This window comes from Bufo bufo, chromosome 2, assembly GCF_905171765.1.
Source record: "Bufo bufo chromosome 2, aBufBuf1.1, whole genome shotgun sequence".
NCBI lineage: Eukaryota > Metazoa > Chordata > Amphibia > Anura > Bufonidae > Bufo > Bufo bufo.
In genome coordinates, this window is record NC_053390.1 from 330,713,338 (window position 1) to 330,730,456 (window position 17,119).

Consider the following 17,119-nt stretch of genomic DNA (forward strand, 5'->3'; position numbering starts at 1 on the left):
TGCGGACAAGGATAGGACTATTCTATTATGGGCCGGACAGTCCATTCCACAAAATGCGGAACACACAGGGCTGGTATCCTTGTTTTGAAAATCTGCAAATTGCAGACCACAAAAATGGTTACGGCCGTGTGCATGAGCCCTAAGTGCACATCAGTTATAAAATAACACAGTAAATCTCGCATTTTGCCACCTGAGGGAAAGCAGTATATAAAAATTCAGCCTCAATGTCACTCCAAGGGCTCTCTTACCAATGATCTTGCAGGAACTTGTAAGACAAGGCTATTTTGATACAAAAGTAATAGAAGACATCCAGGTACTCATTAATAGGTCTGCATCGAATAGTAATTTCCAACATATTCAACGCAACATTCTTTACAACTTATTTTTACATTTGTTTTACAAAGAGGCACACTTAGCCATACGAACGGCCAATTAAATGGGGAAGATGCAGTCAATACGTCTTACTGATTCAGGCGTCTCCTTAAACTTACACTAATTTCTTCGCTGACATCTTGTAATTCAAGCACATTGGCTTCAGATGTTGTAGGGTTGTATGAAACAGTCATTATCCCACAGAAATCGGTCAGCATCCTCTGACACTTCTGAAGACCATCTAAAAGTTTATTCTGCTGGCTAGGATCCTTTTTAAGCCTTTTCATTTCACTCACCGAAAACCCTATAAGTTTTGTGAGGACTTCATTACTGAAGTCAACATCTAGGTATCCCGTGCCATCAGATATCTTGGCTTTGATGCTCCAGATGCCACTACTACTGGTAAGATTTCCATTTAAAGTCACAATAAAGGACTTTAACTTCACACATTTGACTTCAGTGTTTAGGCAAGTCAATACAGTTGACAAGTAGGTAAATGGGGGACGATTTAGTTGACCAAACGCTACTTCAGACACCGATGTTTGATAAGAAGATGGAGAATTGGTAGTAATGGCCGTAGAATTAACTGTTCTTGCAGATGAATTGTTGGTGATCCTGGGCTGTACCACCGCCATCTCTTCTAATTCTCTCAGAATTTCTTCTTCTAAAAATAAATCGTCATCTAAATCATAAATTTCTTCTGCATTACTTGCTTGGACAGTTTCACTGGAGGCTATGATCGGTGCATGTCTAATATTTGAAACTTGTGTTTGTTGGTGTTCCATGTATGAGAGGGCTGAACTGTGATCTGAACTCTCACTTCTACTGTAGTAGCCACTTTCAGGAACTGTATTATTGTTGATTGTGAACTCTTCATTCTCATTAAGACTGGCCAGTAGATCTTCATCTGATAAGTCTATAGCTTGCGCAATTGTCTCTTGTGGACGTGCTGTAACTTGATTTTGCACCGGTGTTCGCTGTGGCAAAGGCTCTTCTTCCACGCCAATCAACCTTGAAAGAACTTTACCTTGTGCATATTCTGCCACCAGAGCTTCCACTTCGCCTCCAAGAACTTTTACGTTTTCTGGTTTAAGGAGAAGTACACCTAGACGACAAAATATGGTACCCTGTAACAGTATCTTTGTTCCTGGTGGAAGTCCAGCATGAAGCACTGGTACAGTTTGGTATTCCATTCCCTGAATGTTTTGAACTCCATCCGTTAACTGTAGCATGAGCATTCGAGATGGTTTTGATTCCCATGAATGCTGTGTTGCTTGTGTCGTAGCTGTAACCTGGTCATTTGCATTTTCCCTTCCTTTCAGTTTCTGCAGTTGGGAATATGCAGGTAGGCTAACGTCCACTAGGGAATCTATCTGTATTGCAAAGAACCCACTTAGTTCAAATTTTAGAGAATCCGAGACACCTGCTGGTAGAACTTGAAATTCCAAGTCTCTTAAATCAGTAAGAAGCCATTGCTCGAAAACCTGTTTATTTACTTCAGCCTGGGAGAGAGACGAACCCCCATTTTCTTCTTGAATCCAGTTAATGCAAGCTTCTAACCAGGGATCTGGAACTGTAATATGCCAGGTTGACGACAACCATGTCTTCAGTCTGATAGCGCATGTACTCATTTTGAAACCTAAGGAGAAAAAAAAGAAGCTTTTTTCACAAATTTTACACAACCAAAATAATACACTGATATTGCTTAAAGTATTGAAAAGTGTGTTTCATCTTTAAAGGGGTTATCCAACCCCTGAAATGCCCCCCATATCCCTGGGCCCCTCACACAGAATGCACTTACCTCGCTCCCCGGCACCTGCATCGCTTCTGATTACTCGATTGAATAGAGTAATTCGACACAAAAAAATCATTGATGCCAATTTTTCTGCATCGAGGATTCGTTTGTGTTATGTGACCACGGAGCGGCTGTGAAGCGCTTGCTATTACTTACTGTTCCGTGGTCACCCGCCGGCCAGTACCGCACTGGATCCTGACACATCGTCAGGTCATAGTGCACGTAAGCGCTCACTATGACCCGACGCTGTGTGACGTCAGGATCCAGTGCAGAGCGCGGAGAAGAAGAGGAAGGAGCTGTGGATCGCCGCCCCTACAGGAAAGGTACGTATTTTATTTCACTGGTGCTGGGGACATGGCACTGAAGGGGGACAGCCGGCAATGGATGACATGGAGGGGCTGATCTGATGGTACTGGGGGACCTGGAGGGGCTGATCTGATGGCACTGGTGGAACTGGAGGGGCTGATCTGATGGCACTGGGGGACATGGAGGGGCTGATCTGGTGGCACTGGGGGACATGGAAGGGCTGATCTGGTGGCACTGGGGGACATGGAAGGGCTGATCTGGTGGCACTGGGGGACATGGAGGGGCTGATCTGGTGGCACTGGGGGACATGGAGGGGCTGATCTGGTGGCACTGGGGGACATGGAGGGGCTGATCTGGTGGCACTGGGGGACATGGAGGGGCTGATCTGGTGGCACTGGGGGACAGGGAGGGGCTGATCTGGTGGCACGGGGGGACATGGAGGGGCTGATCTGGTGGCACTGGGGGACATGGAGGGGCTGATCTGGTGGCACTGGGGGACATGGAGGGGCTGATCTGGTGGCACTGGGGGACATGGAGGGGCTGATCTGGTGGCACTGGGGGACATGGAGGGGCTGATCTGGTGGCACTGGGGGACATGGAGGGGCTGATCTGGTGGCACTGGGGGACATGGAGGGGCTGATCTGGTGGCACTGAGGGACATGGAGGGGCTGATGGCACTGGGGGAGTGGATCTGAAGGCACTGAGGTGAGGAAGAGCTGAAGGCACTGGGGTGGAGGAGAGCTGATGGCTGTGGGGGATAGTGGAGCTGATGGCACTGGGGAAACTGATGCACTTGGGCTGATCGCACAGAGGTGAACGAAGGGTGTTGGGGACTGATGGCAGGGGGTCTGAGTTTCATTTTTTCTTATTAATTACTCGATTAATCGTAAAAAATAATCGATAGAATACTCGATTACTGAAATAATCGTTTAGGCTACTTTTACACTTGCGGCAGTGTGATCCGGCGGGCAGTTCAGTCGTCAGAACTGCCCGCCGGATCCGCCGATGTGCCGCTGACTGAAAGCATTTGTGAGACGGATCTGGATGCGGATCCGTCTCACAAATGCATTGCAAGGACGGATCTGTCTCTCCGCTTGTCATGCGGACAGTCGGATCCGTCTTGCATGCGCAGGCCGGAAGGACGGATCCGGCATTCCGAATTCCAGATCCGGCACTAATACATTCCTATGGGAAAAAATGCCGGATCTGGCATTCAGGCATGTCTTAAGTTTTTTTCGCCGGAGATAAAACCGTAGCATGCTACAGTTTTCTCTTTTGCCGGATCAGTGAAAATTACTGAACTGAAGACATCCTGATGCATCCTGAACGGATTACTCTCCATTCAGAATGAATGGGGATATGCCTGATCAGTTCTTTTCCGGTATAGACCCCCCTGTGACGGAACTCTATGCCGGAAAAGAAAAACGCTAGTGTGAAAGTACCCTTACTGCCGCCCTACTTCTGAGCCCACACGGCTATCGCTGCATCTCCCCTGCTGCGCGGATAAAAATATCTGGCTTTGGCGGGGTGGTAGTGCTGGGTCAGCAAATAACCCTGGGTCAAGGCTGTGAGAGGTGCCTGGATTTATGGACACGGTTGACCTCACTAAGCTACACTTCTCGTAACTTGTGAAAAGCAGAACGAACTGTGCTACAGTAATTCCGCAACTCTCGTTCACTTAAAAGCATAGCACAGGGAGTTCAGCTTTTACCTTAAACCTAGTCACCTCACACAGCCTGGATATGTTGGTCAGCGGGACAGGGTCATTCTAAAGATAGGTGTGCAGTCTCACATCTGGGAACCATACTTTTATCAGGGTCATATCCTGTGAACACGTCAAAAATGTCAGAGATGAGAATCCCCTTGAAATAGGTTTCTATTTCCATGTGCCTCCGGGTCCATGACACAAAAGACAGGGCATGTCCTATCTATGTGGATCGCAGACCCATTGACTTCAGTGCGGGAAGCACAAGGCCGGTGTCTGTATTTTGCGGATCACGGCTGTGTCAATGAACCCTAAAGAAGTGGCTCCATAGCAATGTTCTAAAACGGTTATTAGGGTTAAACAGGACAAGATTTGGTTATCTGCACCATTTAGTCAAGGCTCCTTTACCCCAACCCCCATCAGATGCATTCCTAAAGCAGAAGATATCTACATACATTTGACTACACAAAGACACGTTTACACCTAGGAGAACCATTGTTGCCTGCTGCCTTCAATATGAATAGGCAAACCCTCGAAATGCAAACCTAAATAACAGAGCAAGCGATACCGGCTGTGCAAGGTGTTCAATAAACAGAGACCCTAGATAAAAAAAAATCTTGCACTAAAGCCAATTTCACACAAGCATTTTTGCAAACAGACAGCATCTAGACCGAACCCTGGACCATTCATTTTAATGGGTATATGCACATGAGCATTGTTTTTCACTGACCATCTGTCCGTTCAGGAAAAAAATAATAAAAAAAATCGCAGCTTGTTTTATATTCATCCGTTTTTCATGCGGGACTGCTCCATTCAAGTCAATGGGTGTCATTTACTAAGGCTTTTTATGGTGGTCCTAAGATTCCCCTCTGCGTCTCGTCATAAATTAGGCGCATCTATAGCAGAGAAAAAACACTCCACTCCCCTGAGTCTTTCACCAACATTTACGCCTGCCGTAAATGTCCGTAAATTTTTCAGGGCGAAAACTTACATCATTACAATTAATACATGCACACGGGGCCGTGGAGTTGGGAAAGTTCGGATACCTGCTCACCGCTGCGGTTGCGAGGGCGAGCAGGTAATCAATGAGAGAAGGCAGCACTCGCATGGCGCACACCTTCTCTCCAACAGCTGACCAGCGGGGGTGCCCTGTGTTGGACCCCCCCGCCGATCTGATACTGATGATCAATCCTGAGTATAGGTCACCAATAAAAATACTGATTATTAACATTTCTAAACTTTTCTAAATATGTATATAAAAGTCAATTAATTACACAATATAAATAAGCTGTAGTCGTAATAAGTACATTTCTACCGACTCCACCCAAACCTAGCTTCAAGCCCCACTCCACGACTGACGCCACAGACCTTCATATACAAGCTCATTTCCCAACAACAATTTGGTGATCCAGTTCCATAGGGAACGGACTCTTTCACAAGGCCTCTTTCACACGACCGTATGGCTTTTTCAGTATTTTGCTCTGTTTTGTTTCCGTTCCGTTTTTCCGTATGGCATACACAGTATACAGTAATTACGGTACATAGAATAAATTGGGCTGGGCATAAAATTTTCAATGGATGGTTCCGCAAAAACGGAACGGATACGGAAGACATACGGATGCATTACCGTAGGTATTCCGTTTTTTTTGCGGACCCATTGACTTGAATGGAGCCACGGAACGTGATTTGCGGGCAATAATAGGACATGTTCTATCTTTCAACGGAACGGAAAAAAAGGAAATGGAATGCATACGGTCGTGTGAAAGAGGCCTAAAGGAAATGTGTCACCAGAAATTGCATCTCCCAGTTAAAACCAGATAGTGACATCTAAACTGTTTTTATTTGCTGAACATTATTATGGAGGCCACCATCTTGTCTGAGCTGTTCTTAACAGCATTTACACAGCATTAAAAACAACTGCTGTAGACACAGTGGTCAGGAGGGGACCTCATTGACCTCCACAGGAGATTTCTGGGCCTTCTCTGAATAGATAAGCTTTGACTATGACCTATTGTGAATGGTCTTATCATTACTGCAGTTACATATTATTCTAAAGCTGCCCGTACAGTGATCTGCACACAAGAAGTGGTGCCTATCAGGCTTAGGCTACTTTCACACTCACGTTTGGTACGGATCCGTCTTGAGCACCATTGAAAAGCCAATGGAGGACGGATCCGTTTTCGAATTATGTCAGTGAAAACGGATCCGTCCCCATTGACTTACATTGTGTGCCAGGATGGATTCGTTTGGCTCAGTTTCGTCAGGCAGCGTTTTGGTGTCCGCCTCCAGAGCGGAATGGTGACTGATCGGAGGCAAACTGATGCATTCTGAGCGGATCCTTTTCCATTCAGAATGCATTAGGGAAAAACTGATCCGTTTTGGACCGCTTGTGAGAGCCCATGACGGATATCACAAACTGAAAGCCAAAACGCCAGTGTGAAAGTAGCCTTAATGGCCAGTGCAAAAACTCCAGGATTTTATGTTTTTTGTTCAAATATAGGTATTGACGTGGAAAATTAAAAATATCAAAAATTCTTTAAAAATATGTTAAACATGTAAATGTGAATTAAACAAGAGGTCATTTTCTGATGACACATTCCCTTTAAAGGTGTGTTCAGACATGTGGACTTTGTCACCCGGAGGATTTGCATCCTTGCATTACTAATTTTTCAGTTGCATATGAATGAGGCGTTGAGAACCCATTCACTGGCATTGTATTGTAATTGTGTGGTGGATTTTCAAGGCGGAATTTGCACTGAAAATCAACAACAAACGTGCCATGACCACTGAAGCTTATACACCGACAGTACCGTCTCTCCATTAAAATGAAAGAAAACATACTTCACCTGGAAAACTTTTTGGGGCATACACTCGTATTGAAAGACCTCATGGATTATGCTTTGTGAAGGTTTACCAATGTACTTATGTAACGTTTTATGACAAAGGGACACCCTCGGGCAATTACACACGGGCGGAATTGTGTTAAACATCAACCATGGTGATACTTAGAAAAAACAAAATCTTCCTATTCTCTTATAATAAGATGCAGACTGCACACTACAATCATGGTCGCAATGGCGACTGGAAGACTTAGGACTCATGCACACGAATGTGCGCGTTCCGCAAACAGCAGGTCCGCAATATACAGGCACTGGACGTGTGTGCTCCATATCACGGATGCGGACCCATTCACTTGAATGGGTGCGCAATCCGCAAGATACGGCGTGGAGTCACAGAACGGAAGCACTATGGAGCACTTCCGTGGGATTTTGATCTGTACCTCCGGACCACAAAAAAAAAAAAAGAAAGTTCTATTTTTTTACGGTGCTGACTGAATCTTGTGAATGTGTCCGCATCCGCAAATGGCCGATGCCCGTGCATTGCGGGTCGCTATTTGCGGTCTGCCCTACGGGCACAGATCGTACACGTTCGTGTGCATGAGCCCTTAGAGTACGTTTACACGTTGCAGATTTGATTTTCTGTCGCTAAATTGTGTGTGGAAAGTCCACTCCGCTTTACAATGCCAGCAAAGTGAATGAGATTTTACTTAGGGATCACGCACACAACCATATATTCAATACACTTGCAATCCACATTTTTTTACGGATTAAATACAGACACATTCATTTCCGTGAGGCTGCACACAGATGACATCCGTCTCGCTATAAAGATACATGTTCCATTCTTGTCCATTTTGCGGACAAGAATATTTTTACAATAGAGCAGAAGGCACATAGCCGGTATCCGTGTTTTGTGTAGATCTGCGGACCGCAAACACATATAGTCGTGTACATGAGGCCGTAAACCTCATCCATGCGCTGCAGAAGAAATACACAGCAAAAATTTACCTGCAGGGTGGATTTGAAATATGCAGCGTGTCAATTTATGCTGTGGATTCACATTGCAGATTTCTCCCTTTGCAACGGAAAGACTGAAATCGGCGTCAAAACAGAAGCATTATATTTAGCGCGCTTCATTTTTTTTGCTGCTTTTAAATAGAGCGGTGGTCAGGCATTTCCCCTAGGTAGCTCTGCAAGGGGAGGCAACCAGTCCTGCTGATATCCTTAGGCCCCCTGCACACGAACGTGTTTCCCCCCCCTTGGTCGTGCTGCGGCCCGCAAAATGCGGGGCCGCAATGCACGAACACAGTCCGTGGGACAGCCACAGCGGATCGCTGACCCATTCACTTGAATGGGTCCGCGATCCGGCCGTTCCGCAAAAAGATAGGACATGTTCTATCTTTTTGCGGAACGGAAGTACGGGATGAAACCCCACGGAAGCACTCCGTAGTGCTTCTGTAGGGTTCCGTTCCGTACCATTCCGCATCTCCAGATTTGCGGACCCATTCAAGTGAATGGGTCCGCATCCGTGATGCGGAATGCCCATGGAACGGCACCTGTGTATTGCGGATCCGCAATACGGCAACGGGAAGCACACGTTTGTGTGCAGGGGGCCTAAGGCTGGAGTCACACGTGACGGAAAAATCTGTTGCATGTTTTGCTGCGTTTCAACAGCATAAGGCCTCATGCACACGGCCCTTGGGTGGCCCGCAAACAGCGGGTCGGCAATCCACGGTCCCTGGCCTTGTGCACCCCGCATCACGGATGCGGACCCATTCACTTGAATGGGTCCGCAATTCCGGAGATGCGGAACGGAGTCACGGAACAGAACACCGGAAGCACTACGGAGTGCTTCCGTGGTGTTTCTTTCCATTGTTCTGCACCGCAAATAAATAGGACATGTCATATTTTTTTGCGGTGCGGACAGACCACAGACCCATTCAAGTTGAATGGGTCCGGCCTGCTGCACAGGTGCTGCCGTGTGCATGCGGCCTAAACCGCATTAAAAAAACACGCAACAAAAGTGCACAGAATATATGCAGGTTTTGCTACGGAAAAGCCAGCAGATTTCACTTCTGCATTGAGAAGGGTGAAATCTGCTGCGCAAATTGACATGTTGCGGATTTCAAATCCACAATATCGCAGCTTTTTTTGTTTCACTCAGCGTGTGGATGAGAATTCTGAAATTCTCATCCACTTTGCTGGTGCTGTACAACGTTGTGGATCTGCGGCACGCAAATCCGCAGCTAATTGGTCACGTGTGACCTCGGCCTAAGGCAGACTGCTGGCAGCCATTTTAAACCATTGCCGGAGAACCCCTTTAAAGAAACAAAAATATATTTAACATGAACAAGCACTGCTTTCCTACCATCTGTTCATGGGTGCGTTTTGCACGCAGTCTGCGGCTTGTACGAATCAGCGATTATACAGTACCTGTGTGTGGGAGGCGTAATAAAGATCTACCATCTATTCTGTTCTTACTACATGATGAGATGTCATCGTTTCTCCATCATGTCGGAAACCCTTCTTGGTGACATTTGCTAGGGGCGTTTCTTCATGTGTACCAGAGCCAAGGCTACTGCTGCAGTCCTTGTTGCAATGGCAACCAGAGCAAAATGCCAGGCAGAGGGAGGAGGGCAGAAGCTACTAGATGGCGATGATTAAGGTCACAGCATTACGGGGACATTATTTGATCAGCAGCTGTAATCTGTTGACAGGGCAGACTCTTACAGATGGGGACAGGTGCAAGATGGCCTCATACAGCTACGAGTAGGGGACAGACAAGATGTGAAAAGGAGTCAGAGCTGGAGACACAGGCTACCTATCTGCCGAGCGTTACTAAGGAATACATTAAAGGGACTCTGCTCTAGACACAGTAAACACCTAACCCATCAGCAGTGCCCTACAAGTCCGCACGAATGGAGGAGCACCTCTTCCATCCATACGGGGGATATAGGACTCCCATGGTAAGGATTAGAGAGGCTCCCAACCAATAAGCTTCTATCCTCTGGATAGACACTACATTTTGGACAGTTAAAATCTTGACACAACCCCTTTAAAGGAAACGTGTCACATTGTTATGTTTAACCTATTTTGAAAGAAATTTTGGTGACATTTTTAGTTTTCCATTTCAATATCTATATTTAGAAAGAAAAAAGAAAAAGCGTAAAATCCTGCAGTTTTCACACTGGCCACTAAGCCTAATAATAGGCGCCACTTCTTAGTCTGTACAGATCACTTTACTGCTGTTATCATCACAGGCAGGATTACAATGACAGATATCACCTCTGTGTATAGATAAGACAGGATCCACCATTCACAACAGGTGCTGTCACAGCTTATCTGCTCCCTCCTGACCTCTGCACAGGTCACAGAGCATGCCCAGAAAACTCTCCCATAGAAGTCAGTGAGTTCTCTCCTGCCTATTGTGTCTATAGCCCATGGTGGCTGCTGTAAAACATCTCTCTAAGGCCTCCTGCTGTACACGACCGTATGGCTTTTGCAGTGTTTTTTGCGGTCCGTTTTTCACGGATCCGTTGTTCCGTTTCTGTTTCCGTTCTTCCATATGGCATATATAGTATAGTAATTACATAGAAAAAATTGGGCTGGGCATAAAAATTTCAATAGATGGTTCCACAAAAACGGAACGGATACGGAAGACATACGGAGTACATTCCGTTTTTTTTTTGCGGAACCATTGAAATGAATGGTTCCGTATACGGACCGTATATGGAACGCAAAAAACGGCGTGTAAACAGAAGAAAAAAACGCTTGTGTGCAGGAGGCCTAAATGCTAAGAACAGCTTCGGCAAGATGGCCGCCTGTATAATAAAGTTCAGGAAACAGAATAAATAAATCTACAATCAGAAAATAACAGGTTACTATCTGGTTTTAACTGGCAGATAAAAGTCTGTAACAGAGGAAACAAGGCCTGTGGGTTTTTTGCGGATCCTTTGTGACAATGCCTACTCTTGTCTGCAAAATGGACAATAGGACATGTGCAGATGCAGACAGCATACGTTGTGCCGTCTGCATTTTTTGCAGCCCCATAGAAATGAATGGGTCCGCATCCGATTTGCAAAAAATGCAGATCAGATGCGGAGCAAAAACACAGCCATGTGAATAGGGCCTTAGGCAAATTCCCGCTGCTACATCTCTAAATTCCAGGGTTGTCCACTACTTTTCTGTCATCATCCCAAGCCTCATTCACACGTCCGTGATTTCCATCAGTGATTGACCTCATGCACATGACCGTGGTGTGTTTTGCGGTCCGCAAATCGCTGATCCGCAAAACACAGATGGCGTCCGTGCGCGTTCCGCAATTTGCGGAACGGCACGGACAGCCTTCAATATAAATGCCTATTCTTGTCCACAAAGCACGGACAAGAATAGGACGCGTTATATTTTTTTTAGCGGGGCCGCAGAACGGAGCAACGGATGAGGACAGCGCACTGAGTGCTGTTCCGCATCTTGACCCAAACAACAGCCGTGTGCATGAGGCCAGGGCTGGAGCCTCCACAGACATAAGGTATAAGGAAAGATATAAAGATATATATATATGTCAGCTATAAAGATGTAGTAAATAAAAATCACCACAAAGTTGTTGTTTTTTTGTGGTGTTCTTTGCATTTCTACAATTTAACAAAAAGCAGCATGATCTTTGGTGTGGATTTTTTCAGGTGCTTTTCCATTTGGCATCTCTATAGGAGTTGAAACCAAAAGTGTAGAAATAAAGAAGCCACAATAAAAAGAAAAAAAAAAAAAGTACTTTTTTATTTAATTTTTTTTAACCCTGGTGCTCGCAAATTATTAAAGCTGTGATTGGTTGCTATGGGCAATAAACTTTTTTGGCGAGTTTCATAAATCTGCTCCACGTTATGAACTCGGCTATTTGGTTATACCATGCTTCCTGCTAACAACTATCCCATGGGTTCTCTGGGATATAGATATTCATGACGTATACTCGCTCCGCACCACCACCGATCTGCTGTTTCGTGCAGCTGCTGGCAACTATACAGTGGATGCAACCAGAATTACAATTTTCTGCCCACTGTGTAGTTTCTGGCATCGGTGATGATACTGATAAACTATACTCAATATTTAAGTACCAGAAAACCCTTCAATGGATTCTGCTGGGGTCTGTCGAGAATTCTGAATAGCCTAAGGGCCCTATTAAACCTGCAGATGAAGCAGGCGATCGTCAGGAGGGAAACGTTCCTTCCCAGCAATCCCCTGCTAGCTAGAAGAGGAGACCGCTGCTATTACATGCAGTGATCTCCTCCTCAGTATGGGGAGGAGTGATCGCTAATGCCATCACTGAATCACAGCAGAGTGTGATTACACGGCCAACGACAAACGAGGATTATTAAACCTGCCAAACCATGACTAACGAGCGCTCACACGAATGCTCGTTAGCCATAATCTGAACGATTATCTTCAGGTGTAATAGGACCTTAAGGCTCTGTTCACAATAGACATAGCTTTTTATTCCCTCATGACCTCTGATGGATCCATTTTCCAACAGATCCAAACACTGATGGACATATTAACCCTTTTTACGACAAGAATATACGATTATGCTCTAGACTACACTATTTACACAAAATATTACTGTATGTTTAATGGAAATCCCCAAACTCAAGTGTGAACAGAGTCTCACTTGGGAATGAAACAATTAGCTATTTTAGCTTTTTCGAAATGTTAGATTTTTAAGGATGTTAAAAGGAAAAAAAATACCCAATAAATCTGTGGCTAAATCGTGTTACACTGCCTAAGGATTTCAATCTACGCTTTGCAAAAGGTGAAACTTGCAGTACAAATCGGCAACATAAACTGACGTGCTGCAAATTACACCGCTGCATTAGTGGTAGAGCCGACACCACGCGCACTCCCATTTCCCTGCTGTGTGCCCGTGAACCAGCAATGTAAGGCTACTCTCACACCAGCGGTCTTTGCGGATCCGTTATGGATCTGCAAAAACCCTTACGTTACAATAATACAACCGCATGCGTCCGTCATGAACGGATCCGGTTGTATTATGTCTTCTATAGACATGACGGATCCGCTTTCTATTGTGTCAGAGAACCACATCACGGACAGAAAAACGCTACTTGCAGCGTTATCCTGTCCGTGATGGGGACGCAACCAAACGGAACACATTCTGGTGCACTCTGTTTCATTTAGTTTTGTCCCCATTGACAATGAATGGGAACAAAACTGAAGCGTTTTCTTCTGCTATTGAAATCTTTTGACGGATCTCAATAGCGGACTTGAAAACGCTAGTGTGAAAGTAGCCTTATGCGTAGAAGACTCCTTTCCATTATGAGCGCACACTTAGGAGTCCTCTTTATGTATCGCATGACCGGTCGGCAAGCGCACAGGGGGGAAATAAGGGTGTATATAGATACAAATCCTGAGCTGTACTAGTCATGCATTAGGGAAGTAAGGCCGAGTTCACACCAGTTATTTCCATCAGTTATTGTGAGCCAAGCCTAGTCAGAGATCAGGTATGATGGAAAGATTTCCACCTGACCCACACCGGGTTTTGGCTCACAATAACTGATGGAAATAACTGAAGTGTGAACTCGGCCTAAACTGGGCCCCTCCATAAACCACGCTGCAGATTATTTTACTAATTTTACTATTTTATCTAATTAAAGAACACATAGGTGAGTAAAATAACAAAGAAACCATGCAGTCCTTCTGAACGTGATGTGCAACCATATTTTATTCAACAAAACTTAAATTAAGAACTTTTTTTTAAAATAAAAAACACACAGATCACAACACAGAAGTTAAATCCGTAACACCCCCAGTTCACTGCCCACCGGATGAAAGCTGCCAGGGAACGGCGCCCTCAGGCGACATGAAGTAATCGGCAAACATGTCCCTGACCTGGGGCGCAGACACATCGGGCATTTCATGAAAACAGTCGCTGGCTCTCTCTATGACGGGCGTGCTCTCCTCAACATCAGCAGCCTCGTGGACATGCAGATAATTATGTAGAATACAGCATGCCTTTATGAGCGATTCTACCAGGTCAACATCCAGCTGTAATGCCCTCAGGAGCACCCTCCACTTGCTGCCGAGGATGCCAAATGCACACTGAACATAGTGTTGTGCCCGGGAGAGTCTATTATTGTAGATACGTCTCCTAGCGTCCAGTCCTCGCTTAGGGAATGGCTTCAGCACATTGGTGGTCACTGCAAAAGCCTCATCTGCCACGATGACAAAGGGCAGCGGAGATCCTGTAGATCCAGGAAGAGGTCTAGGGTTGGGCAGGGACAACTGAGATGTCAGAATCTGTTGTCCCGCTCGAGTTGCTCTTAAGACCCTAGGGTCTGCTTGGCTCGCATCAGCCACGGTATGTACAGCTACAAAATGGTATCGACTGTCGGCCAATGCCAGCAATACCACCGAAAAGTATTTCTTAAGGCTGTAGGGCCTGGACCCTTTTTTTGGCGGCATCCTGACCCGAATGTGCTTCCCGCCTAAGGCCCCCACACAGTTAGGAAATTGCGTGGTTACTTCAAAATGGGAAGCGATGTCCAGCCAAGTCTCCGCGGTAGGGGTGGGCATTACGGTGGGTCGCAGTCTCTCCCAAATGAGGTCGCATGTTGCTCTAACTATTCCCGCAATGGTGAATTTGCTGAGTAAAAATTCTACATGAAGTGACTCAAAAGAATTGCCGGTCGCCAGGAATCTGAAGGAAAAAATAAAATAAAAAATACACATATAGTAATTGTTTACACAGTCATTTTCACTAAAAGCTTTAAAAAAAATAAAAAAAATAAAGCTTAACTTAAAGGAGTTTTTCAGTATTTAAATATTGATGAGGCCATCAATATCAAATCCTGGGGGGTCTGACACCTATTACTCCCACCAATCAGCTTAGCGGTGAGGGTGTCAGACACTCCCAGGTTATCTAGACACTAGAAAACCTCTTTGAGGTCTCATGCACAGACTGTATTTTGGGTCCACATCCGATCTGCGTTTTTATTGTGGACCCAATCATTTCTATAGTTCCATACTGCGCATAACAATAGGCAGTTCTATTAGGAAAACGCGGTTGGTAACCGGAGCTTGGGGACTGAAGAATTCATATGGTCAAGTACATGAGGCCTTAAAAAGTTTTTTTCTAGAGGAGTCATTTAATAAAAAAATAAAATAGTTGGAATGAGTTTAAAAAAAATAACCACTTCTTGGTGGATCAACCTATCACCAGCTGACACCGGGCACTGCCATGGTCAGTGATTGGCTGAGTATTCAATACAATAAATTTCTTGTGTTTCATGCCCGAGAACAGGAAGTGGAGTAAAGGAGGGGCGCAGTGTAAAAGCAGTGGTGGGGATCGGAGAGTGGAGCGTTTATTAATATTTTAACTCATTCCAACCCTGTTCTTAAATTAAATGATTCCTCTTGAAAACTCCTGTAGTATTAGCCAATCTCAAATATCAGTTATAAAATGTGCTTACCGCAGGGTGATCAACAGCAGCTCCTCAGGCAGTATGCTATGCCTAGAATTCGTATCCTGCATGGTCAGACCTGAGCGCAACTCCTCCAGAAGCTTGTCAAACGTTTGGATCGAAACCCTACAGAATTGGGAGAACTTCTCAGGATGTCGTCTGAGGTCCTGGTAGAGGGTAGCAAGGTGACCCCTCGGGGACACATTAGGATACACCTGAAGTCTGGGGGTCCTCGGCTCCTCCTCAATGGCTCGCTGTCTCCTTAACATTCTACTTAAAAGCCATGCCAGGAGCACCCTATGGGTGGGTGACATAGACAAAGCCATCCTGCAATAAAAAGGCAACTGCTGTAGGCACCTGGTCAGCAATGAGAACTCCAATGGCACCTCCGGCACATGCCCAGAGATACTGAACAGTAAGGAGGTGCTGGGATAGGACGTCCACATCGCTGTGTTGTGAAAGTATTTTATTATGCATATTTTGAAGGGAGTCTGTCCTTGCCCTGGACCTTTTGTAAGTCACCGGAGCTCTCCTATGGGCATTTTCAAATATACCTTACTGTCCTAATCACTGTTTTCTAGACCCCCAAAAACAGCTTTACAGTTATGCTAATGAGGTGTAAAGCGCCCAAGAGGCAGTACTTATCGGTAACTGGAGGCCAGCAGCACCCATCAGAACGGAGCCCCGCCACCATCTAGACTAGGCGATGTCATCATGAGGCCGCTGCAAATCTCGCACAAACGGACCTCTCCTTTACAGGTGCAGTGGCTTCAACAGATGAAACGAATACTACTGGCGCACGCACACTTCAGTTGTTGAAGTACTGCCTCTTGGGCGCTATACACCTCATTAGCATAGCTATAATAACCTGTTTTTGGGGCGGGCGGGGGGCTCTACAAAATAATAATTAGGACAGAAAGATATATTTAAAAATGCCAATAGGAGCTGCAGTGCCATACAAACTGTTACGGTAAAAGGCGGCACTGCTGGGATTTTTTGCAGTCTCATTCATTTCTGTGGATCACCGCTGCTCTGGTATACTGGCCACGGCCAGCAGTGGCATGTAGCCTTACCCTTACAAACAGTCCAGGGTGGCGACAGACTCACTTTAAATACAGGTGAAACTCGAAAAATTAGAATATAGTGCAAAGTTCATTTATTTCAGTAATGCAACTTAAAGGGTGAAACTAACATATGAGAGACTCATTACATGCAAAGCGAGAGATTTCAAGCCTTTATTTGTTATAGTTTGGATGATTATGGCTTATAGCTTATGAAACCCCAAAGTCACAGGGGGTATGGATTATTAGCTGACTAGAGTGTGACACTTTGAGCCTAGAATATTGAACCTTTTCACAAAATTCCAATTTTAAGCTGCATTAATGCAATTCCTTTTAAGTTGCATTACTGAAATAAATGGACTTTTGCACGATATTCTAATTTTTCGAGTTTCACCTGTATGTGTGGGGACGGGTGAATACTTCTGTTAGGCAAAATACAAAAACGCTATTCAAAAAGGTTTCTGTCTTTCCTGTATAAAAACATTTGCCGCGAAATTGCTGGAGGAAACCCTTTTACAGGAATGGTAAAAGGATGGCATTCAAACAAATCTCATCCACACACTGCGTAAATTTAC

General features: G+C 45.2%; 2 protein-coding genes across 3 annotated transcripts in view; both read right to left on the minus strand.

Moving 5' to 3' along the window:
* The window catches only part of RMI1 (RecQ mediated genome instability 1), a 23,210-nt gene continuing 6,091 nt past the window's right edge, over window positions 1–17,119 (minus strand). For both annotated transcript variants that reach the window (XM_040417026.1, XM_040417025.1), the window contains exon 2: window positions 1–2,011. In XM_040417026.1, the coding sequence (XP_040272960.1) occupies window positions 462–2,003 (1,542 nt within the window). In that variant the 5' untranslated portion in view covers window positions 2,004–2,011 and the 3' untranslated portion in view covers window positions 1–461. The remainder of the gene's footprint in view (window positions 2,012–17,119) is intronic.
* Window positions 13,738–17,119, minus strand: part of LOC120989122 — a 9,190-nt gene continuing 5,808 nt past the window's right edge. Inside the window, exons 2-3 of the mRNA XM_040417029.1 lie at window positions 15,493–15,810; window positions 13,738–14,720 (exon numbers count right to left, since the gene is read on the minus strand). Of these exons, the coding sequence (XP_040272963.1) occupies window positions 13,835–14,720; window positions 15,493–15,809 (1,203 nt within the window). The 5' untranslated portion in view covers window position 15,810 and the 3' untranslated portion in view covers window positions 13,738–13,834. The remainder of the gene's footprint in view (window positions 14,721–15,492; window positions 15,811–17,119) is intronic.